At 48.0% G+C, this 25,918-nt stretch overlaps 1 protein-coding gene across 1 annotated transcript in view; it reads left to right on the top strand.

The window, feature by feature from the left end:
• Positions 1-514: 514 nt before the first annotated feature.
• Positions 515-25,918, top strand: part of FRMPD2 (FERM and PDZ domain containing 2) — a 91,964-nt gene continuing 66,560 nt past the window's right edge. Inside the window, exons 1-6 of the mRNA XM_011231958.3 lie at positions 515-537; positions 15,160-15,285; positions 16,843-17,000; positions 21,747-21,938; positions 23,643-23,775; positions 24,559-24,646. Coding sequence (XP_011230260.2) covers positions 15,162-15,285; positions 16,843-17,000; positions 21,747-21,938; positions 23,643-23,775; positions 24,559-24,646 — 695 coding nt within the window. The 5' untranslated portion in view covers positions 515-537; positions 15,160-15,161. The remainder of the gene's footprint in view (positions 538-15,159; positions 15,286-16,842; positions 17,001-21,746; positions 21,939-23,642; positions 23,776-24,558; positions 24,647-25,918) is intronic.

Below are 25,918 nucleotides of genomic sequence, written 5' to 3'. Positions count from 1 at the left end.
ACTCGGCCCTGTTGGGTGCAAGTCCAGAGTCTGACTCTGAAGAAGGGCATGGAGGGCTGTCGAATAAATGAAACTAAGACTCGGCTCTTGGGGGCCCCTGGTTCCCTGCAGGGCTCTTTCTTTTGATTGGACCAGGAAATAAAGTGACATCCGTTAGAACCCCCACTGAGCCACAATCCTATTGTCTTCAGGGGCACCTAATCCACTTGAGCTCTTACAAGCTCTGTCTCAGGTCACCGGCCTTGGGGTTGCAGTTAGAGTGGGGTGGCTCTGTCTGCGAACAGGCCAGAGACTGCCCAGGGCTCGGGGCAAGAAAGCAAGTGGCAGGAAAGGGAAGGCCCTTTGTTGACTCCCTCTGGGCAGCCAAGCGCTTAGTAACAAACAGTAAACAGAGGCAGCTGCGCCAGTGGCAGGGACGGCTCAGTAGAGAGAAGAGCAAGAGATTCCTGCTTGTTGTTGGAAAATTGTCCGTGATGAAGGCCTAGCCCTGATCGTGATCACAGAGACTTTCGAAGCAGCCTCTGACTCAGGACACAGGTAGTCTCAGTGCTGTTCACTTTTCTTCCATAAATCTGGGTCAGGGGAAGGGCAAATCCATTCACTAGCTTTGGGAATCGGGAGTAAGGATAACACAACTGGACTAAGCCCGGTGTGAGTGACTATGCTGTATTATATGCAATATTGTGTTCTAGTGGGGCCGGATTCGAAGGGTGAATTTGCTTTAAAGCAGTAAAGAATGAGCTCAGGAGAGAAAACGCGGGGTTTAGAGGTAGACCGACCCTTGTGTGAATCATCGCTTTGCGACTCAGCCTCTGTTAGCAAATTCAAATTCAAAGCAAAGGTTTTAATTTTCCCAAGACTCAGCTTCCTCATCTGTAAAACGGGGATAATAGTGCCTACATTGTAGGGTTACTACGGATACATGAGGTGACATATTTCAGGCACTCAGCACATGCTTGAAGCAGAGGAGTAGCTCGATATATGATAACTGTCACTGTCTTTCAGAAATGGGTATTTTAGTTAGTTTAAAGAAAGCCAATGCTTTAGAGTCGAGTCTCAGGCTTTCTCTAATTGACTTCCAGAGAACAATGGGGAGGAAAGTGTCAATGATTCATCTGACTTTTGTTTTTTAAGCAACAATTGAATTCAGAGATGAGGTGTGCTTGTTTCTCCTGGCTACGTCCTGTTATTTGCTGTGAGTTACAGCTGAAACCAACGAATTAATCAATTCAGCAAAGTATCTCCGGGCTGCCAAGCCAAGTGCTAGGTGTTAGGGACACCTGTCTCTGCTCGGAGAATCTTCCAGGTGAGTGTGGGAGCCAACGAGGGGAGCCTGCATGACAACCTGTGGCAGTAGCGAGTACCAAAGTGGTGCAGGCTCCTGGAAGAGATGGTGTGTGAGCGGTGGGAACTAGCAGGATGTGGGAGGAGAGGAGTTGGGGCAAGCTATCTGAGACAGAGGAAAGCATGTGCAAGAGCCCTGTGGTATGAATAAGTAAAGCGTTTTCTGGGAATAGCAAGCAGTGTGGCGTGACTCTCATGAAGTGTGAGTGTGGGCATCTGAGATGAAAGGAGGCTACAGAGGTGAACAGGGCAGAGCAAGGAAAACCTTCTATGGCTTGCATTCTGTTCAGAAAGTTCTGGAAAACCATTGATAATTTTTATGAGGAGATGTCATGACTGCCTTTAAATATCAGAAAGATTATTCTGGTAGTAATATACATGTGGGGTTGGAAGGGATGAAGCCTGGGATGAGGACAAGAGACTAACCTAAGGAAACAGCAGTAGGGATGTATAGACCCTCCAAGCAGGGGCTGCCAGCACTGCAAAAAGAAAGATAAACAAACATGCATACATACACATATGTATAAGTGTATTATAAATTTTATTTATATGAAGGATGTGCATATTGCACAATTGATAAGTAGTAAAATTTATGACTCTTTATTGCAAATTCCATATAGCCAGTCCATTCACACCAACTGCATACATTGATTTTGCTGAACTCTCACATCCTCAGTCAGCCTATGTTTGCAATTGACCAATGCGTATAGTTGCAACATGAATGTTGGCTGCTATTTTGTTCACATGGACAAGGAAGAAGAAAGTTAAGCAATGAGGGTGAATGTTTTAACTTCACTCATTTGTCAATGACATGAGTGACTGCTGAATTGGATAGCAGTTTTTGAATTCTGGAAGACCATGTCCTCAATTTTCGTGCTATTCACAATATAACAGCTCCATACATGCACACTTTTAATCTGAATTATTAACATTTTCTCCATCACTTTCTTAAGTCTAGATAATCAATGAAACAACAAACCAAAGCTTGTAGCTTTTTCCAGTTTCTATGGTGTGAACACTCCCTCTGTGGTCAATTCCAAGCTCCCAAGGTACAATCGCTGAACACAGTTTGGAGAGATATGTCCTAGAGCATCACTATATAGACTTTCCGCCACACAAATGCAATTGATTTAAAGGAGCTGAAGAGCATAGACAATAATAAGATGTAGTAAAATATGAGGAAATGGTGGGTTTTGAATATATTATGAATATAATTTATCTAATTGGAAGTTTATGTAACTTTTTTTTTTTTTTTTTTACAATGGCTATGTTTAACAACCAGCTTGCAAAATTCCTGGAGATTTCATTATTTGCTCTCACCGGTCAGTGGGAGCCTTCTTGAGCACAGCACGGATCTAAGAGAGTTTTAAAGAGGCAGAATCCATGGGGGTGGGAATATGATTATCAGGGATGGGAGAAGCAGGGACCAAGAAAGGAATTAAGAAGAATATGTGCTTCTCTCTATGGACAAACATACCACTCATCAAAATAAAGAAATGCAAGAGTGATTCAGGAGTACAAAGCAATGCTAGAGTCTCTGAAGAGACCAACATAGAGAGATAACCTTGGCTTTAAATAAAGAGTGGAGAAGGTTGAGGTTATTTGCAGTACTATTTTTTTTTTTTTAGATTTTATTCATTTATTTGAGAGAGAGAAAGCAAGCATGAGCAGGAGTGGGCAGAGGGAGAGGGAGAGGGAGAAGCAGACTCCCAACTGAGCAGGGAGCCCAATGAGGAGCTCGATCCCAGGACCCCGAGACCATGACCTGAGCCAAAGGCAGACGCTCAACCAACTGAGCCACCCAGGAGCCTCACTATTTGCAGTCTTGAAGAGAAATGACTGGACTTTTTCAGATGCCAGCAGAACCTGTGCTCATTCCCGTGCCAGCGAGCCCCTATGGAGGAGGAGTGGGTCCTATACTTTGAATTCCCAGCATCGAAATCCCCAGGTCTGGCATATCAGTGCTCGATGGAATTTATTTTGGCTAAGTTGGTCTGCATTCATCCTTTTATTTTGAAGGCAATGTTTACTTTGCCTTTCTAGAACGTGAATGTAATGCTCCTCTCTTCAAACTGTGTTTTAAGTCTTCAGGAATATCTGAAAAGTGATATGAACCTTCTTGGGTGCTGCCCCTTACCCATGCTGCCTCTCCATCATCACGCTCAATGGACTTGAGGCTATAGAGGAGGGACAGGCCATGCTCAGAGGGTCTGGCTGGAACAAGGGAGAACGCTTGGTGGGGCAGGGAAGCATGGGGCGGGGGCACAGCCTGAGGGAGCACATATAAAAACATTCCTGTGGACCATCTCTCCCCCTCTCAATCTCCCTAGTCTCTGGCCCTGGTAACCATCCCTCTCTCACATAGTGTCCCCTTTTACAGGTCCTCCACTGACAGCTTCTGTGTTCAGGCCACACAAGCCCCCTGGATACTGTGCAGCTGACCCAGGTTCATGGCCTCAGTTCATAAGCCCTCCACCAAATTCCTCCCCTTCAGTCTAAGAGAGTAGTTATCCAAGCACCCTGCAGCACTGACAAGCCCTAGGTAGGGGTCTTCCGGGCTGCTTAACACAGTAATTCTACCTCCCAATCTTAGCTGGCTGCAGCCATTGCCCACCTGTACCTGGTTCTTCCAAATAAGCAGTGGGACCCAGGGCAGTGCCATCTGTAACTTATTCTGAGCAGATGAACCATCGGTGATCTTGTCAAAATGTAGATTCTGACAAAGAGGGCCCAGGGAAGGCCTGAGACTACATTTCTAGCAAGTTCCCAGGTGATGCCGTTAGGACTGGTCTGAGGGATCACACTGTGACTGGGGTCAGTACCACTGCAGGCCCAGGGGTGAAGCCATTTCTGCTCTCGAAAGCCCCAGTTCTGTGCCCTTGTCCTTACCCTATCCCCTGCCCTCGCTGTATATTCAACATTAATCGTATGAACAGCTAGCGTTTATTGAGAAGCTACCATGTGTCAGACGTAATAACTCATGTTACAGATGAGTAAAGAGGAAAAAAAAAAGTTACCCAGGGTAGACGGGGTCAGGCCAACTCTGACCTCGGAAGCTTGCAGCCACTATATTTTGCTATTTCCATTTTTCTCTCCGTATTTACTGGCCCTGAGGTCAGTGTTTTTAGCTGTTTTCCTCCCTGACCTCTCGTGCCTGGGATTGTCTGGCTAACTCCCCTTCCCCGGACCTGGTCTTCCTTTTATTCTTGGTCCCTGGCAGCTCTATTTCTAACTGCCCCCCCCCTTTTTCTTACCTAGTTCTACAGCTCTACTTCCTTTCCCCTGTAATTCCTTGCATTAAAATGGTTATAATAGCCCAACATCATTGGAAATAGAGTAGGTAGTGAAGGAAAGCAGGAAGGAGATCTACAGAATGATGGAAAAGGATCAGTTCGGGGTGGGCTGGTGCCAGTCAAGTGGTAGATTTCGAGGTTAAGCCGTCAGAGCTTACTTTTCCACGGGCGCCTGGGTGGCTCAGCCGGTTAAGCATCTGCCTTCAGCTCAGGTCATGATCTTGGGGTCCTGGGCTCAGACTCCCCGCTCAGTGGAGAACCTGCTTCTTCCTCTTTCTCTGCCCCTCCCCCCGCTCATGCCCTCGAGCTCTTTCTCGCCCTCAAATAAATTAAAAAATCTTAAAAAAAGAAAGAACTTACTTCTTCCTAGGTTGAAGAGGTGTGGCGAAGTGTCTGGCAAGGCAGGAAATGTGTTGGACGTGTAAAGAAAGTGTCATCTAAGTACCTCATTTATTCCTTCTATTGGTATCTTTTCTGTATGATGTTGGTCCACAGAGTACAGGCAGCTCCCTTCTTATTCATTGATTTTCTCAGTCATTCAGCCTATGGGGAAGAAGGGACTCCAGGCAGGAGTGTCCCCGCATGGACTTTGCTGGGAAGGACAAGAGATGAGAGGGCCATGATGCATCTGGAGCTGAAGAGGCTGTGGAGGCAGGGGGAAGTGGCTGGAGCTCATTCTGGAGCGGGGACGGGAGGTCCTGTAAGCCTTGTTCAGGAGGCAGGAAACGGAAATGAGTTCAGGGGAAATAGCCAGTGAGGGATTTAATGTGGAGGAGTCACATGGGCAAATGTGTTTAGGAAGAGAGCTCTGTAAGATGGAGATTGGATTGGGGCAATGGTAAGACTCTTGCTACAAAAGTGTTTTAAGATGCGATTAACATCTAAAATAAGTTGACATTAAATTAAGGTTTATATCCTTGACAATGTGGGTGAGCCTCAGCCAATCAGTTGAAAACCCTTAAAAGCAAAACTGAAGTTCCCCCAGAGGAGAATAAATTCTGCCTCAAGATTACAGCATCAACTCCTTCCCAAGTTTCTAGCCTGCTAGTCTGTCCTATGGATTTCAGACTTGGCCAGCCCCACCGTCATGTAAGCCGATTTAAAGAGATAAATGCATAAATAAATATATGCAAATTAATATATATAAATAAAATGGGTTCTCTGAAGAACTGCTGGCACAGTTATATTATGAATTAGTGGAACATTAATCAAATACGTTAAGTAGTTCTTTTTATATATAAATCGCAGATGAATGGATTTTTTTTCTAAACAGAGAGTGCGCCCACGAGTGTGAGAGCAGGAGGAGGGGCAGAGGGAGAGAGGAGAATTCTAAGCAGACTCTGTGCTCAGTGAGGAGCCTGACGTTGGGCTCGATCTCATGACTATCAGATCATGACCTGAGCCGAAATCAAGAGTCAGACGCTTAACCAATGAGCCACTCAGGCACCCCCAGACAAATGGATCTTAACACTTTAAAGCTGAATTTAAAGGCTCAAGACAAGACAGTAACTATTAAAATTCACAAATTTATTTTATTTTATTATTATTATTATTTTTCCATCCTGCTTAGAGTCCAAAGGCACCTACCCTGAAATTATCAGACCATTTTTTTTTTTAAGATTTTATTTATTTATTTGACAGAGAGAGACAGCCAGTGAGAGAGGGAACACAAGCAAGGGGGAGTGGGAGAGGAAGAAGCAGGCTCCCAGGGGAGGAGCCCGATGTGGGGCTCGATCCCAGGACCCTGGGATCACGCCCTGAGCCGAAGGCAGATGCTTAACGACTGAGCCACCCAGGCGCCCCATACCAGACCATTTTCATCGACCTAACAAGATTGATTCTTGTCTAAAATATAAAATAACTTTAATAAATTGAATAATAATTTAAACATATGTAGCTTAATTAGTCTTATTAGCTTATACCTCACCCTCCCCTACTTTAGAAACTTAAATAACACTTACTAGCCAGAATTTTGGGATCGTAAGTCAGTTCATTTCTTCTCAGTTTCTTCATCTGGATATGGAGATCATTTTGCCTTGCCTTTGAAGGAATCCTTTGAAGGATTTTTGTGGGAATCACAAAAATGTCTGCAAACTTGATAAGCTGCAAAGGACCATTCTCCTTATGAGGCATTACCTTAAAGTAAAATTGGTAAGGACTCAATCAATCCACTCTGAGTACAGATGACATTAAAACAGGCCTGGAGACCTTACAAAAAGGATGACACAGGGCTTCCCAAGGGACAGGCAGGACCACAGGACACAGGTGGAACACGAAGTGCATTAATCATATTGAGTTATGTTTCTGACATTTTGCTTAAATTCTTCAGATTATGTCAAGAAGAAAGTCTGTCCAGAACCATAGGCCTTCCCATTTCTCAAACTAATTGCTCCTTTCACAATGAAAGACCAGGCTTTGGTCTCACTGGAAGGCAATATTACCTGGCAAGAATTCAACAATCTAAAAAAATAGTTATAATTACCTTCTATTTATATCCAATAATACTAATTTTCCATTTCCTATAACAACATAGAGTTTCCTTTTAAAATAAATGCACTTAAATGAAAAACTTGCCTTATGAGCACAGGTAATATAGCAAATATTGGGAAAATGTTATGTAAAAGATGGATGATGGGAGAAACACTATTCTAAAATACTCTGAATGTTTTCTGTACTTCAGTCTCGATTCTCTTATCTAGAAATGCAAGGTTCCATCTTGGAAGACTGAAGAAAGGTAGGACATCTGCTAGTTGCCATTTTTTCATTAGCTTGTTCTGTTTCTCACAACCACCATGTAAGTAGGAAGTATCATCTCCATTTTATAGTAGAGGAAAGAGATGTTACTTGTTCAAGGTCGTACCATGTTGGTGTGACAGACAGTATTGATATCGGAGAGTAGGGCAGGGTCTGCGTGAAGAATACAGTAGTGACACAATTTCATCCATTACCCACTTGAGATCAAGTTTCAAGGAACTCACTGTAGGAGAGTTCTGGAAGTTAAAAGCCCTGACATCTTTAGCCCTTAAACAGAGCCCAGATAAGGCAGAAGCTGTCTTTTCCTCTTAGGGGGAGGATGCCATTTGCCTCCTTGACAGTTTTGCTCAAATTTTGGTCTGAGTGCAGGCTGATGGTTTTTAATGAATGTACAAAGGGAGAAGGAATGAAGGGAGACATAAGGACCAAAAGGAGGAGGGGAAAAGGATCATTCTGAGAGCTTTGATTCCTTGGGAGCCCCACATCCTTTCCTGGTTCCTCCCTGGGGTGTCTATTTTGGGGACAGTGAGATATTTCAGGCATTTTGCTAAGGTTTAAAATGGGATGTTTATAGCACCTCAATCCTGGCAGACAGATGGAAACAATTAGCACCATATCTTAAGAATCTCATACTTGGAAACTTCTCAGCAGCTCTGATGCTTAAAATCCCTCTCTGGGTAGTTGGAGCAGAGATGGAAAGAGAAGGGAAATAAGATGTGTTCATCACCTTTGACATACTGAGCCCTTTAATATAATCTCCTAACAGTTACATGAGGTAGTTGTTATGATTAACCCTGTTTCCCAGATGACAAGATTGAGGCTCAGAGAGGTTCAGTATATATATACTCTATGCCCAAGCTCACACAGCCAGGGAGTTAGGGAGCTGGAGATGCAACCTCCCAGAGCTCACGCCTTTTTTTAGCCAACAGGTAGAGTGTTGAATGAAAAATGGCAGGTGGTAGATTGAACAATTCTTCCCCCCCAACCCCCCCCAAGATAAACACATGTTGATCTGTGGAATCCATGAATACTATCTGAAATGGCAAGACTGCAGATGTGGTTAAGTGAAAGGGTCTTGAGATGGGGGGATTTTCCTGGATTATTTAGGTAGGCCCTAGATGCCATCATAAGTACCCTTGTAAAAGGCAGAGAGAGGGAGATTTAAAATAGAAGGGGAGAAGGTGATGAGACCGTGGAGGCAGACATTGGAATGATATGGCCACAAGCCAAGAAATGCTGGCAGCCACCAGAAACTGGAAGAGACAAAGAGTGGATCCTCCCTTAGAGCTTCTGGAAGGAGTGTGGCCCTGCCCGCAGCCTGATGTCAGCCCAGTGAAACTGATCTCTCTGAAATAATAAATTTCTGTTGCTTTACGCCACCAAGCTTATGGTAGTGTGTTCCAGGAGCCACAGCAGACTAACACAGGGCTGGAGCTAGACCCCTGAGGAACGACATTCTAGGGACAGCGAGAGGGAGAAAGCATCCTGAGAAAGTCAGGGGAAACTGGGATCTGAAGCAACAAGGAGTGCTTCCAGGAGAGAGCGGTCCTCCACTGACCTGTCCCCGTGAGACCAGAGGCAGTATGCCTTGTCCCCTCCACTTCCCTCGATTCCACGCCTATGCCTTCTATGCCTGGGCAGTGGCACCTGGAACTCCTGAGCTGAGAAGGGCCTTGGAGGCCTTTCCTAGCCACGACACAGCCAGCCAGGAGGCAAGGATTAGCAGAGCTCTTCAGCTCTTCAGAGGCCAGCACTTTACCAATGCCATCAAGGATGGCAGCAAAGGCGTGCCCTCAGGGGGGCGGCTTGATCCAGCAGCTACTACTCGGTAACTGTCACTGAGCAGCTGTCCAGGGGGCTCGGACGCAGTTCTTCCTGAGGTGGGCAGGAAGTAGACGTGAGCCTTAGCCCTGATACAAGTCATCCCCACGTCCAGCGCTGGCGAGGCGTTAAATGAGCCAAGGAGCAGGTGGCTGGCGCTCAGGCTCTGTTACTTCCCTTCCCGCTCTAGTCAACAGTCAGCAGCCTGACTGGGTCCGAAAGGCTCCTGCTGGGCCTGGCGCTTCTGCAGGCTAGCTGGCGGCCCGAGTTTCCTTCTGCTCCTAGACAAACGCGCGAACTCCTTTCCTTAGCCTGAGAGGTGAGGCGGAGGGGCACCCGGCCAGCTCTGCGACTGCCCCTCACACCTCTGTGCCTCCTTGCTCACCTCCCTCGCCACGCTCCTGTGCAGCCTGCTTCTATCTGTTCTCAGAATCTGCCGAGCCCTGACATTTGGTGCCTGTTGTTCTCTCTGCCTGGAAAGCTTTTCCCGCAGCCGGCACCTTCTCAGCCTTCAGGCGTCAGCTCATCGGGCCTGTTCCCTGACGGCTCCGGCTCAAGCGTGTTCCCATCCCCTTGTCTACTTGCCCTTCATAGTCTCTCTCTGCGGACGTGTTTTATCTGTCTCCCGGTTCAGTATCTGCCCTCTCTGCCCATCCCCACTAGAACGTCAGACCTGTAAGGGCAGGGTGTTCTATTTTCACCTTTCCATTTGTAGCTTAAAATATACTAACTCCTTGGTAAGTGTTTGTTAAATAGAGGGATGGCCGAGGCAAGGATGTCAAGTGCATGGGCGGGGCTTCTAGGCTGAGCCAGAGCAGACAGGAGGGGGAACTTATGGAAGGGAGCCCTAGGAGACGCCTGAATGGCAACTGAGGCTTCAGATGGAGGAGACTTTGGGGTTACCAGACGACCGCAGGAGCCTTCAGAGAATCAAGTCAACACGAAGGACTTGGCCCACGGAAGGGAGCCTGGGAAGGGAATGAGATACGAGGGTGTGACAACAGAGCTGCTTCCCAAAAGCACGCCCATGGGCTGGACACTTTCCCTAAGCTTCCTCACTGGCAGGAAGACAGGGTTCATCTGTGGGGTGGGATCACTCCATCTTCTAGATAGTTAATGGCCCCTTTTTAGTTCACGGTACAGCAGACTGTGTAGAAACACTCGGAGGTAAGCCCAGGGGCACCCCAGCATGCTGGGACAGGCTGATGGCAGCTGTCTCATAGGCCGGGACTGACGCACACCAGGCAGTTGAAGCAGTGCCTGGTGAACAGTAAGCACCCCGGACCGTCTCCTTGTACTGTCAGTCTCGGCTGGCTCTGAAACGGAACTTGGGACATTACAGAGATTACAATGTTAATATAAATTTGAGTTGCTCCCTGAGGGCTGGCAGAACTGGAATGGAGTCCCTGAAGTGTCCCCAAACAGTGTGCTCCCTATCAGAGTGGAGGAATATGGTTAGGGCTGCCACGGGAAACCCAGAGCCACCAATGCTTCCCCGGTGTTGGCACTCCCTCCAGGCATCCCCTTATCCCTGTGGACAGAATGTAATGTTCACCTGTGACCCTGGGTTCAGATAGAGTTTGTAGATATGTGGAGCGTAGACGTTTCTTTCTGCAGTGGGCTCATGCACGCGCATTGGAACAAGGCGGACTGTTATCTTTTGTTTTGCTTTGTTTTAAGGGAGAGGATGATGACTAGTTTGCCGGCATTACCTCCTGTGTTTGGGGTTGCCTTTGATGTGGAAGCTTAAATCCCCGACACTTCCAGCAATGAGAATGGCAACTTCAAGCCTCAAGGAACTCTAATCTCTAACAACCGAGAGGGGTGTTTGACTGGCCAACCTGATCAGATACGTGCTCTTCTAGATGTAGGATGTCCCCTGAGATGGAAACAATGATTGGCCTTTTAGCTGGTTAGCATTTGTTGGCAGGATTTCAGGATAATTCTCTTCAGACAAGTTTAACATAACTGATGAAAATTGTTGGATTTATATTTCAAGAAAGGAGGTGGAAGTGGAGTGGTTTTTGGGGGGGATTTGCCTAAAAATTTTTTCAGCAGGGCAATGCTTGAAATTGTTTTAAACTTTTATTGTGAAAGAACAGACACACAGAACCATTACAACAAATGTGTTGCTTAATGGTCATTCTACGGCAAACACCTTTGTAACCATCACTGAGGCTCAGAAAGAGGACTTTGCAACCCATTCCAGAAACCCCTCAATATTCTCCATCTCAATCATAGTCCCCTTACCCCACCAAAGGCAACTATTATCCAGACTTTTACAGTCACCATGTCTTTTTGTTTCTTTATAGTTTTATCCCTCCCATATGCATTCCTAGATCCTATGTTTACTCATTTAAATCAATTTGGTATGTCTTTTAATTATAGCNTTTATCCCTCCCATATGCATTCCTAGATCCTATGTTTACTCATTTAAATCAATTTGGTATGTCTTTTAATTAATTATAGTTTCCTCCCTATCCCCTTTTTTTCTCTTAAAAAGTTAGTGAGGTACAATTTACATACCATAAAATTCATCTTTTTAATGTGTAAAATTCAGAAGTTTTGTTATATTCACAAAGTCGTGTAACCGACACAATGAATTCCAGAATATCGTCATTGTGCCCTATCTATACCCACTTGCAGGCACTCCCCACTTCCCCTCCCCCAACCCTTGCCAACCACTAATCTCCTTTCTGTTTTCTACTGATATGCATATTCTGGATATTTCATATGAAGGAAATCATATGACATGTGATCTTTAGTGACTGGCTTCCTTTACTTGACATATTGTTTTCAAGATTCAGCAATCTTGTTTGGCATAGATTGTAGTGATGGTTCCATGGCTATATACTTATCTCTAGGCTTATCAAGTTGTATACATTAAATATGTACAGTGTTTTGTATGTCAATTACAACTTAATACAGGGGCTGAAGAAGAAAGATTCACATATCTTGTACCATGTAGCAGTACTCTGTTCCTTTTCATGGCGAAATTGTATTCTATTGTATGTGTATACCATTTTGTAGATTCATTAGTTAAACATTCGTGTTGTTTCCACTTTTTGGATATTACCAATGATGCAGCTATGAATATTCATGCACAAGTATTGGTGTGACATGTTTTCATTTGTCTTGGGTATATACCTAGGAGTGGAATCGCCGAGTCCTGTGGTAACTCTATGATTAACTCTTCGAAGAATTGCTGAACTGTTTTCCAGAGTGGCTACGTTATTTTACATTCCCACCAGCAATATATGACAGTTCCAACTTCTCCACATTTTTGTCAACACTTATTATTGTTCGTCTTTTTGGTTATAGCCATCCTTATAGATCTGAAATGGTATCACCTTGCATTCTTGATGTGCATTTACCCAATGACTAATTACGTTGGGCAGCTTTTCATGTGCTTATTGGTTATTTGAACATCATTGGAAAAAAGTCTATTCATAGTCTTTGCCCATTTAAAAAAAATCGGGTGACCATACATTCCAAATTGCCTATGACACTCTCAGTTTTGCCTATTGTAATTATTTTTTATTGTACTTTTAACTTATTTATTATTGAGGCATAGTTGACATCTCTGGCCATTTTAAAACTGGGTTGTCTTTTTACATTGAATTGTGGGAGTTCTTTATACAGAGATGATCCCTGACTTATAACAGTGTGAGCTACAGTGTTTTGACTTTATGATGGTGCAAAAGCCACACACATTCAGTAGAAACCACACTTCAAACTTTGAATTCTGATCTCTTTCTGAGCTAGTGATATGCACTACATTCCTCTCTCCTGACAAGGGCAGTGGAAGTGAGCCTCAGCTCCCAGCCAGCCACAGGGTCAGCAGGGTCAACAACTGATACACTTACAACCATTCTGTTTACTGCTTTCAGTACACTAGTCAATAAATTACACGAGATAGTCAACACTTTATTATAAAATAGGTTTTGTGTTAGATGATTTTGCCCAACTGTCGGTTAATCTAAGTGTTCTGAGCACACGTAAGGTAGGCGAGGCTAAGCTATGGTGTTGGTGGCAAATCTAAGAACTCTCTGCCTAGTCCGAGATCCTGTATATTTCCTCTGATGTGTTATTTTCTAAAAAAGTATAGTTTTATGTTCTATATTAGAGCTATGATTCATTTTGAGTTAATATTTATAAAAGATTAAGTTTTTTTTTCATGATGGATTCAGCACTTTTTTTGAAAAAGCTGCCCTTCCTTTATTGAGTAACTATATTGAAATGAAGGTCTCCACTCACCCTACCACACCAGGCTAAAATACTTTGAATACAATTTTTTCCTAGTCATAAAGTGATGGGGAAAAAAAAAGAAAACACGTTCAGGATTTCATGAGATATTTTGAGATTCAGAAATTTCCTATTTGAGAATCATAATCTCGTTTGTTCTTTTTCTCTAATAAGTAGCCTTTCATTGTGGCTGCAGAGAGCTAGAAACACGGAGGAATGGGAGTGCCTCGGGCTTCTGTCTCAAGCAAAGTTTAGATAAAGAAGTAGGAGGAAGAAAAAAGAAAGACAAGAGAGGGCCTGCCCTTTAGCTTGGAATCTATTACTTTTTACCTGGGTGACCTTGGACCGCCTTCCTGCCCGTCAATGGGAACCACAGACTTTCTTGCCAGACTCCTTGTTGCCAGCAACCTCTCCCACATAAAGCTTCCTGCCGAGGTCTGACTGCAGCACACTTCTGGCCCCCAGGGGAGAGAAAGAAGAGTAAGGCTTTTGCTCCCCGGAATTCATTTCTCTTCCTGAGGCTGGAGGAGGTGGGACTTCCAGGCGTACACAGGGAGCTGAGCAGCTGGCGAGTGGAGAGCTTGGATTAGTCATGTTGGATGGAGAGATGAGGATGCCATAATGTGCTCTCCACCCCGCTCCCCACACAGCGCTCCCACCCTCCCTGAGGCTAGAAAAGATCGATGACGTGAATGGATTAGGAAAAGCCTGCCTGGCCTCTTCCGGCTGCCACCCCACCTGGGGCTGGAGATTAGTGGGTGGCAGCTTTGTGGGAAGGTGGGGGGGGACAGACATGTCAATGTCAGCTTTGGTTTAAAGGAGCCCTTCCAAGAAGAGAGGACAGAGAGGACCAGCCTTCTTAATTCCTCAGCAAAGCAGCCCTGTGCTTTCTTGTGAGTCTGCACCTTTTCAAAACACAGGGCTTGCTGTTCTGTCTAGTGATTTTCACTCTTCATGCAGGTGTTGGGGATCATTACAGACAAGGCTGCTGCTGGCACCAAATCCAACGCTACATGTGGCAGAGGAAAAGACATGAATCACGCATTGGAGATTAAAAAATGTTGTTAACCTACTTTCCCAGACAGAGGGGAGTGCAGGCAAAGGATGCTGCCTCGGCACGGGTAGCTAGGTCTCTCTAACAGCACAGGCCCCGCTCAGAGGGAGATGCTGTTCTCGGGGTTCGTTTGTTCATTCATTTATTCCCTTAAGCCTTCATCTGGACCTCGAGAGCTTGTTTGAAGGTTCTAGCAGGGGACTGCAGCTACTCGTATACCCTTGACCGAAGAACGGTCCTCCTCTATCGGGGAAGGTCATCCTCTTTCACTGAGCCCGCAGCTTCGGGAGGGATGCACATGGAGTGGTGAGGGAGGAAGGGGACACCTGCCTAGCCAGCCAGATCAGCTGAATCAACCCTGGCGATCAGTGGGGTGACAGATGTCGCAGCCAGATCGCCCTCACATCCTTAAGCCTTCATTTGGGAATTTGCTCATTCACTGAATCAGCCGGCCAGCCTAGCCAGCACCCCCGTTAGCATTTCTGCAGCATCTCCTGTGTGCCTGGCCCCAGGCACACAGGAGATGCCAGCGTGGTGCCGCGTGCTGCCGAGGGGCCTGGACTGGGCCTGGGCTGCAGCGGTGAGTGAGTGTGGCCCCGATGTGCTTGCAGACATCGCGGAGACTCTGCCACGCACGTGTATTTGCAGGCATGAGCCCGGCCTCTGTGACCCTGGCCAGTGCCCTGCAGGTCAGGGGCGAAGCTCTGTCGGAGGAGGAAATCTGGTCCCTCTTGTCCTTAGGGGCTGAGCGGCTCCTGGAGGACCTCCGTGAAGGTAAGAGAGAGTGTTTGGCACCACTGAATCCCAGGGAGCTGAGTGCAAAGCTTCCCAACCACATTTCTGGCTGCTGCTTCTCAGACGTGTCATCAGTCTGAAGTATTAGATCAGGTGGGCAAATGACACCTACCTTTGGAGCTTCACCAGGAGGGCAGGCCTGGCTCTTGGACCTGGCACTCAGCAGAGTTGAAAGGCCTTGTTTCTAGGGAGACGGTGGCTGCAGCTCTCTGGGCCTCTCCCCATACCTGGAGTCGGAGCATAAGGAGACAGGAGGCAGGGGGCAGCTACCTGGACAGCTGACACCTCCAGACCGTCCCCTGCCAGGTGGTACGTCTCCTTGTGCCCCATCAGGGGATAGAACCCCCACACTAGGTGGTCTAAAGAGGTGGAGGGAGGTTAATACAAAGAATTATTAAATTCCGACTGAAGATTAATTGTAAGATACAAGAAAATTTTACATGGTCCCCAGGGCTGAGGGCAGTACCAGTGAGGTGCAAACTTTGAAGGGAAACCTCTTGCCCGGCTTGGGTTTGGAGCTGCTGGAGTTGCTGCGCTTCGAGCCCCCGATGGCAGCAAACTCCGCTGCTCTGCCCCGCAAGAAGTGGCCAAACTCCGCTGCTCTTCCCGGCAAGAAGTGGGCAAACGAGGCACAGGAATCGCCAGCAGGGGCGAGGGTGACCCCTTGGGTGGAGGCAAGCAGCCGGGAGACACAGCTTCGTGAGCCAGTGTGGGGGCAGGAGGTCTGGAGCCCGTGGGATCAGTGTAGACGGAGGGATCACTTGGCCAGGCCGGGCCGGGAGGTGGCCGCCGGACAGCGGGTCCTGTGCGTGGTGTCTCGAGGCACAGCGACAAGGGGCATCCTCGCGCGCGCTCCGCAACCCTGGAACATCAGGAGGGGTCCCGGCCTCCCGCAGTGTCTCTCCAGCGCCCTCTACTGAGAAAGCTTCAGGTTGCACTCGCTGTAAAGGACATGCTCAAGAGAGCCGGTGTTGAGAGATGAATTTGGAGCTGTGAGACATTCCGTTGGTAACTGGAACAAACAGTGAGAACCCACACTCAGATTCAGCTCTGAAGTCACAAGGGCCTGGGAGATTACATGAGTAGCGGGTCCCAGTGTGTCGAGATAAAGGAAGCTGTGCACCTGTCCGTCCAGTTTCCTCTTCCCTGTGATTCTTCACTCCCTGTTCCCTGCCCTGGGGGTGACTGATGAGCAGTGAGCTTCAGTACACCCGGCAGACCGCCACCTTGGTCCCAGGCTTGGCTCCAAAGAACTCAGGGCTTATTTCCACGTGGACCTGACCTCTTCTTACCTCTTACCTTGAGACTCTTGCAGCACTGAGGGATGCAGGTGCTAGTCTCCCTGGCCACCACTGCGGCCACCTTTGTAACAGGCGCTCCTGAGCTCGCGCGTATCAGCGTTGAATTTACTCCACTTTATGTTTCCCGGGGTCCTGCCCTTAGTCCACCCCAGGGGCACCTGCTGGTCACAGTCTCACAACTGGCCCTCCGGACAGTGGTCCCATCTCTATACTCCCATCATGGCCTTGGTTTCAGATTCCTCGGACTATGTGGTCTGTCCCTGGTCGGCCCTGCTGTCTGCAGCCGGAAGTCTTTCTTTCCAGAACCATATTTCTCACATCGAGGCTGCTCCTTTCAAGGCCCCTGAACTGCTCCAGGGACAGAGGGATGATGAGCAGCCTGAAGCATCTCAGGTAAGGGGTGCGGCATCTCTGCAGGACCTCTGGGTCTGTCCTGGGAAAGGCTTCATCCTAGGACCTTGGACCTGTCCTGGGGACGGCATCCCCAGCTTCCAGCTGAGCCCCAAGGAACACTGAGGCAGAGTGGGTTTAAAGAATTTTATTCCCAGGCTTTTCTCATTCTCTCTCTCTCTCTCTCTCTCTCTCTTTTGCCAGCAATCTATTAGCTCTTAGATGAAGACAGGTCAACTCCTCTGAGCTCCAATTTCTACATCTGTAAAATGGAGTTCATTTGACCTAATCCATCAGCTTATTATAAATATTCAAAAAGAAACATTGGAAAAGTTGTGGCTAAACGGTCTGGGACATTGGTATCCTTGGCAGCGTGTAGCAAAACCCTAAAAAATCCTCAACTAGAAATTTTTCCTGAGTCGTGAATAAGGATTAGGTTAGCTGCCACAACGCTGATTGTTGTATTGTTGATATTAGTGATAAATTGGAAACAAACTCAATGTCCAGTAAATAAGACAGCATTAAAGTGAGGCTGTGGGAGCTTATGGAATGGCTTGAAAAGAACTTAAATATATGCATGTACGATGTGACCTTATTTGAATAAATACACACACACGCGCACACACACGCACATGCAGACACAGAGACAGAGACAGAGACAGAGATGGGCGAGCTCGTTCTGAAATACATATACCAAGGTGTCTGCAGTGATTCCCTCTGGATGGCAACATCAGGGGTGATTTTAGCTTTTCCATGGATGTGTTTTGCTTCTGAATAGCGCAATGTCTAGTAAACATTATTTTCAACTTTAAAAAGAAGAAATTCTAAGGAGAGAGCGGTGTAAGGCAGGCATGCAGCACAGTGGGCCCTTCATCAGTGAGTTCTGCTTCTCCTTCCCGTGCTTTCCTGAGAAGAGTACAACCTGGAAGTCCCGCCTGTCTCAGGAGGCATCCTGGAACTGGGGCTGCTTTTCCTCTGGGCTCGGAGAACAGGGCCTCGGTGGCCTCCAGGGTTGGTTTGTCCGGGCCCACGTGTCTCCAAGTCAGATCCCAACAGTGAAAACAGCAAATTTCCCATTGCAGTGGCCCTGACTCTGTCCCCACACAGCCAGTTACCCAGCAGTCCAGATTCTGACACCCTTTCCTACACTGACAGTATCCCAGGGATGAATCTCGGGACTCCTGTGTTAGACACAGATGTGGGTGCCTCTCGGTCCCTCTGTTTGGGTCTCCTCCTCCGGTGGTGCGTCCTCCACTTTGGACACAGCTGCAATGTCACAGCTGGAGCCGTGGGACCTGGCTTTCTGAGCAACCACGAGAAGGGCACGTGCTGATGCACCCCGAAAGTGCAGGGGACTTAGCGTCCTGGGGGGGTGAACCTCAGCCAATGGCAGACTGCTGCTTAGTAGGCCAGGAGACAGGGTCCCCCGGCCACGGTCTCCCTTACCACATCCCTGCACTCAGTTCTATTAATTGCTCTTCTCTCCCAGCCTCCAGAGGCTTCTCTCTGCATCCAGCTTGGCTCAGGTGCTGTGGGAGGTGAGGTGAGCAATCAGGAAAGTGGTCCTAGCACAGGCTGTGCTCACAATCGTCCCCCAGCTCTGGGGTCCATCCTGAGCTTTGGAGGATGTACCCTGCCAGAGGAGGGTACATCCCCTCTCCCCAGGCCAACATCTAGCTTTCCCCAGCACACAAACACATGTACCCTGCTGCTTGGGGGGTGAATTCCCCAGCAGGTGCAAGGTGTGGGCAGCACTCGAACTACCATCATGACCGCGCCATAGTGTGTCATGAACAGAGGGCTTTGGCTACGCGGACCAGAGAGCCTAAAATACAGAGGCTGGAACCCAAGGAAGTCTTGGGATTGGCCAGCAGCTCAGTAAATGTCATCAAGGATCCGGGCTGTGTCTTTCCATCCCACCCTTCTTAGCTGCTGGCTTTTTGCTCTCGTGTCTTGCCTCACGGTCTCAAGATGACAGCAGGGGTTCCACGTATCCCATCAGTGGGCAAGCAAAATGAGGAAAGAGGGGTGCCAGCTACCTGCGTTCTTATTGTCAGTAAAGCAAAAGCTTTCTCAAACACCCCTTAATGGACTTCTCCTGCGTCTTTTGCCCAAGTGGGGTGTCATGGTCACTGAGGCTTTAAGCTGCCAGAGTAGGTGGGAGACAGGAAGGTTTATGGGAGTCACGGACGGCTGTCTGGCCAGCCAGCCAGCCAACGGGGTCTACCACGGACGGAACTGGAATGGAGCTTTGTTTGCAGGACTTCGGTCACTGAGGTGATGGCACTCTAACATGGTGTTTTTTGTCTTGGGCAGACGCACGTGTATTCTTTGGGCATGACCCTCTACTGGTCAGCAGGCTTTCAAGTCCCACAAAATCAGGTCTGTAAACAAGAGACGCCAAGTCGCGCCAGGTCATGTCTTTGGATTTCATTAGCGGTCTTCTCCAGGACGGGGATCACATGTCGTGAGCCGTGTGCCACTGCTCTGTCCTCCTAGGATCTAGGAAGGCACTGCCGACCCATCACAGAGATGCCCCTGCTGAGTTCAGAGAGCACTGAGAATGCTGCTCGGCGTGGCAATGCCGCCAGGCACGGCCTGCGATTGGCAAGACCTACGGCTCAGAGGAAGTAGCGAACTAGAGGGTTTTATAGATAGCGAAGATACAGACGTAGAAATCAGCCCTTCCTTTTTTTTCTTTTGAAGATTTTATTTATTTGACAGAGAGAGACACAGCGAGAGAGGGAACACAGCAGGGGGAGTGGGAGAGGGAGAAGCAGGCTCCCCGCAGAGCAGGGACCCCGATGCGGGGCTCGATCCCAAGCCCCTGAGATCATGACCTGAGCCGAGGGCAGACGCCTAATGACTGAGCCATCCAGATGCCCCTAGAAAACAGCCCTTCCTGAGGTGAAATGCTGCCCTCAGAAACGGTTTTGTGCTCAGTGAATTTGGGAGAATGCTCACTACAATATCTTCCTCTCAAAGATTTGGCAGAGTAATTTATTAAAGACTCTGAGAAAGCCTAAAGCAAAGGAAATTTTAAACTTTATCACAGCATTGTATAAAAATTTTGACTACAAAAATTGTGTGTGTGTGTGCTCAAATTGTCATCTGACACTATAAGAATTCCTTAGAAACCAGTGTAACAAAATCTGGAGAACCCTGTCTTTCCTTCCTTCCTTCCTTCCTTCCTTCCTTCCTTCCTTCCTTCCTTCCTTCCTCTCACCTTTGCCGTCTCTAATTCAACACCCCAATGTTTCCTGGTGCTTTTTGTTCTCATCCCTCTTCATGTGAAATTTTTCTCAGCTTCCCACTACCCACGGGGTTAGGTTCCACTTCTCAGCAGGGCATACCTGGAGCCCCAAATTGGGTTTATACCTGGGCTCTGTCTCCTCTCTGGCGCTCCGCCGTCATCTGGGCGGTCTTCCTGGGCGTGGGGCCTGTGTAATTGCAGAGTGCCCTGCACTTACAGCAGCCCACGCTTGACTTAATGCTCTGATGTCACCCGCTTGAAATTCTTGGAAGTTTTGAACAAGGGGCCCTGCATTGTCGTGTTTCCCTGGGCTCTGCCCTGCCCATAATCCCCCTTCTTCTCAGACACACCGCCCCAGCATATACTGCTCCCTCTATCATGGTTCACTCCCCCACTTTTCTCCTGGCTAACCCCAGTGTGCTTTCTGAGATTTAGTTCAAGTTCTTTCCTCCAGGTCCCCACTCCCTCCCCAGGCTGGGTTAGATCTTTTCTTCTGTGTTATTACCAGGTCTTGGGCTTCCCAAGGCCACAATCCTTGTCCCTTTAGTTGACCATCTTTCTCATCAGACTGTGAAGTCTTTGAAAGCAGGGAGTGTCTGCCCCCTTGTACCTCCAGTTTCTGTGGGGCTCCGGGCACATCAGAGGTGCTCGGATTGGCTGCATGAGCCCAGGACACAGTATCCCTCTCACACACGGAGATGGGGATTCACAACTGGTACTCCCTGGCCGGAAATGGTGGTGTAGCCTTTGTCTTGAAAATGACTTGCAGTACGCGGGAGGGTGAGAAAAAACCTGATGTTGGGTCTGGATTTGAGGACTTCCCCGCATAAATGGTGGCCATTCAAATGCATGAGGGAATTGCTTAATAATGTTTTTTTCTTTTGCTTGATGGGTACGTGTGACATCAAGTTCAGCCAATGATTATTGACCTTGTGCTGACCACGGGAGATTCCAAAGTAAAGAAAGGCACAGTCCTTCCTTTCCCAGAGCTCACATTCTAGGGGAAAGGCCCCGGTGAGACCCACCTAAATAATCCAAGAAGTAATTTGGCAGAAAGTAATTGAGGAAGTAATTTGAGAAGTAATTACCTTGGAGAGGTAATCGAGAAATAATTTGACAGGTTGCCCAGGTGGGTGTGAGTTGAAGGCTGATCCCTGGTTTGAGCTGAGTGCTTGGCATAGGTGGAAACCCATTCTGTCAAGCACCTATTTTTCATAAGTATTCCAAGCACATGTCTGTGCTCTCTGTGCACCGAAGAACATTCCAGACTGGAAAGCAGCCAACTTCACACAATTGGCGCAAAGATCATTGCTCTGCATTTTGTGGCCCTGGTGATAGATCTTGTGTCCGTCCCTACACTCTCCAGAAGGGGCAGGTCTCTGTCTAGGGGTGATGAGATCATCCATGTCCGTGAGTCCCCGCCGCACGCCCGACAAGGCGCTAGGCTCAGCCGCAGCAGCCGTCCGGACTTCTCACGCAGCCCCTCTTCTCTCCAGCCTCTGCGGCTCTGTGAGCCCTTGCACTCCATTCTGCTGACCATGTGTGAAGACCAGCCTCGCAGGCGGCTGCCCCTGCATTCAGTTCTGGAAGCGTGTCGGGTTCATTGGGAAGAAGTGGCTGTCTACCCAGCCTCTGCCAATCTCCACGTCCGCCGGCTGGCCGGCTTGGTCCTGGGCACCATCTCCGAGGTCAGTGTAGATATGCGCTTCCCGGCCCAGGCGACACTAGCTTCAGGTAGCTGTTGACATTTCAATTAGCGAAATTATGGTTTATTGAAATGAAATAAAATAAAATATTCCATTCCTCCATTCCACCTACCACATTTCAAGAGCTCGGGAGCCACATGTAGCTGCTGATGGGCCAGAGGCCAGGGCGGATACAGAACTATGTCATCCCTGCAGTTCCGCTGGGCAGCGCTGCTGAAGGCCTTTGGGCAAGCTCAGATTTCCGATGTGGCTGAGACTCCTGGGATCTTCCAAAGAGCCTCTTTCTATAAAAAAACAATTGTGTTTATAACCCATGAGTCCGTTCACCTATCAAAATTCAACTAGGTCTCATGCAAGGAGCCTTCCCTGACTGTGCCCGCAGTCCCTGGCTCCTCCCTCCCTCTGCTGTCTTGTATCTGCAGAGAGTCCCCTTGTCGCACATGTCACATGGTGTTGCTTGCCATCCTTGTGCTCCCCGTCACCTAGCAAGAGGCTGACACCTAGTACGCATTTGGTTTAGGTTGGGTTCCCTTGAAGCAAAGCCAGAAATGGTGATGCTTATGCGTGTTATTTTTTAAAAGATTTATTTATTTATTTTAGAGAAAGAGAGAGAGAGCAGGGGTGGGAGGGGTAGAGGGAGAGGAAGAGAGAATCTCAAGCAGACTCCACACCAAGCACAGGGCCTGATGTGGGGCTTGATCTCACGACTCTGAGATCATGACCTGAGCAGAAACCAAGATCCTTAACGGATTGCACCACCCAGGGGCCCCTATGCATGTTATTGTTTGGGGAAGTGCCCCTAGGAGAGGCGGAATGATGGAAGGAGGATAAGCCCAGCCAGGAGGTGGTCTCAGGTGAGACAGCCTCAGCCTGGCCCCACGGAGGGTGGGATGGGGGTTCTGGGGCAGGAATTGTGTCAGCGTTGGCCCCTTCGAGGCTGGGGCAGTACTGGGACCGGGGAGGGGCCAGTGACACAAATGCAAGGAGGTCTGCATTTCAGAGGAACCAGAGGACGGCAGGGCTGGAGACTGGTCAGGTGGCTGTGCATTTGTCCAGGGGGCAGGCTGGAGAACTGAGCCGAAGACTAATGCAGGAGCCATGTGGATGGAGAGGAGGGGACAGCTGGGGCGGATGCTGCCCCCCGTCATTTAGAAAATGCCTCTCCCGTCTTGTCCTCCTTCTTGGACCCCTGTGTCTTGGCTCTGAGCATGCTGCTCCTATTCTTTGAGCCAAAGGAGGTACAGTGAAGCACAGATCACACGGTGAGGTCGGGAAGAGGGACACACAAGGAAACGTGACATAATGTTGTATCGTAGAGGGAGGTGTGAGTAAGGTGCCTTGAGGACAGAAGTGGAGAGGTTTGGAAGTAGACAGAACACAACTCTGGGTCTTAGAGGCACAGAGGAGCTTAGCAGGGAGACCCTAGGCAGTAGGGGGAGCGCGTGAGCAAAGGCACAGTTGTGCAGGAGTCCACTGGTAGTGGGGGAGGGGAGCGAAATGCCTTTAGGGTGCGTGTGCGTGGTGGGGTCTGGAGCCCGTTCTGGTCACCAGAGTGCATTGTTAGGCTCTCACTGTGTACGGCAGACACTTCCGAACTGACTTCATAGGACAGCCAGTCTGTATGTGTCTAAGCAAATGTCCCCTCTTGACTTTGGGATGCGGTTGTGTGACGCACTTGAACTGCAGGTGGAGAGGAGAGTTGTGGAAGAGAACTCCTCCGTGCAGCAGGACAGAAGCTGCCTCCTCAGGCACAGGCTGCCTCCGGCGAGCTGCCAGAGCCCAGCAGCACGGGCCCTGCAGCCCCTGCACCCCTGCAGAGGTGGGTACGGCAACCTGAGCGTGCCTGTTCTCTCCTTTCCTGCCCCAGTGGGCCAGATGTCCGCCCATGCAAGCTCCCCTCTTCCAGGGAGCCCCCAAAGAGAGAGGGCTGTGTCCTTGGGAAAGTTTCATTTGGAAATATTATGTATATCAAACATAAACTCTTTTTTTAAAAATTAAGTTTGAACTGTCCGAGTTGATAAAACAAATTTCAATGCACAACATAGGAGCAAAATTTTCTATTAATTAATGTCTAGGTGGAGCAAAAGGAAAGCAACCTTTAAAAGACTGTTTTTGTTGTTGCTCTAGCTGTGTTAAAGATACGGTTTTTAGAATAATCTTCGAATCTACTGTTCTCTACTCTTCAACTGAATCTGAGGGGTAACTGGGTGATGGGCACCTGATGGAATGAGCACTGCCTGTTATATGCAACCGATGAATCGCTAAATTCTATCTCTGAAACTAATAATATAGTATATGTTAACTAAATTGAATTTAAATTAAAAATTTTAAAAAATTAATGTTATTTTTGCTGTCCCTAAAACAAGGCACTCTTTGCCACTAGGTTTTGTCTCTCCCCCTCAAAAAAATAAGCTCCCCTGACTCTCTGTAACTGGCATTTCCATTTCTCACATGAGCAAATAGACTCAGAGAGGGTAAGTAATTTTGCCAAAGTCACACAGCCAGTAAGTCATGATGCTGATACCCACACTCCAGGCCGCTTGATTCAAGAGAGCCATGCTCTTTGCGTCTTCTCGTGCCCTCCACCATGCTGTTTGCTCAGTTTCAGAGAGAAGTGCAGAGACCCAGAGCTCCCTGGAGCCCAGTCTGAGCACCTCAGCACACAGTCATCACAGCCTCGCAGTTAGCAGGTAAGCAGCAAGGTGTGCAGGTGCGGGCCGCTTGTGGGGACTGCTGTTTCTTGCTTCTTGACTGATTACTGATGCGAAACCTTTTGCTTCTCCAGAAAAAGCTGATGCTATTCCAATGGCAGGTGAAAAACAAAACAAAACCAACCCCACATTTAAGCAGATGTGCAGCTGCGGTGATGAGGGGCTGAGTGGCAGCTGGGCTCGCAGGGTATCCCGTCTCCTCTGGGCATCGAGTTCAGGCCCAGTTCTGTAACAACAGCATGCTTCCATGTTGTGATTACCTGTTGCCCCATGAGGCAGCATAACAAACGACCGCAAAACACAGCGTTTAAAAATAATGGTTTAGGGTGGCTCAGTCAGTTAGGCATCTGCCTTTGGCTCAGGTCATGATCTTGGGGTCCTAGGATCGAGCCCCACATTGGGCTCCCTGCTCAGTGGGAGGTCTGCTTCTCTCTCCCCCTCTTCATCTCCCCCCCCCCACTCGTGCTCTCAATCTCGCTCTCTCAAATAAATAAATACAATCTTTTAAGAAAATAATGGTTTATTTAGCTCTCGATTATGTGAGTTGGGACATTCAGGCTGTGCTCAGCTGGAAGGTTCTTCTGGACTCTGTGGGATGCCCTTGTGCTCTGTGATCAGCCACAGCCTGGCCAGGCAGCTTCGCTTCTGGGGGTGGCCGGCTGTTGTCTGGGGCAGCCCCAGTTCTTCACCAGCAGACTAGCCTGAGATTGTCCTTGTGACAATGGCAGAGTTGAGAGAGAGAGAAAGAGAGGGAGGGGGGAAGGGACAAAGGGAGAGAGATGCAAAGGGCATGGGTCAGGGAGAAGAAGTGGCTGGTTTTGGAATCAATCTAACATAGATGCTTGAATCTGCTCAAAACCCACAGGGGACCATATCTTCCTGCATCTGGAACATAAGGAATTATGAAGCTTGGGTGTTTATTTCTTTACATATTGATTTGTAGTCCTTCCACGGTTCAGCCAAGGGCTGTGGCAATATTGACGTCACATACACAGGTGGGGCCTTGACTAGATGCTGTAGGGTTCATCTCACAGTGATTTTTTTCCTGCTATTTATTTATTTTTATTTTATTTTATATTTATTTATTTATTTATTTATTTAATGATTTTTTTAATTATATTATGTTAATCACCATACAGTACATCCCCGGATTCCGATGTAAAGTTCGATGCTTCATTTAGTTGCGTATAACACCCAGTGCACCATGCAATAAGTGCCCTCCTTACTACCCATCACCAGTCTATCCCATTC

The sequence above is a fragment of the Ailuropoda melanoleuca genome, chromosome 6 (assembly GCF_002007445.2).
Source record: "Ailuropoda melanoleuca isolate Jingjing chromosome 6, ASM200744v2, whole genome shotgun sequence".
NCBI classification, from domain to species: domain Eukaryota; kingdom Metazoa; phylum Chordata; class Mammalia; order Carnivora; family Ursidae; genus Ailuropoda; species Ailuropoda melanoleuca.
This window is presented reverse-complemented; position numbering and strand designations above follow the sequence as displayed.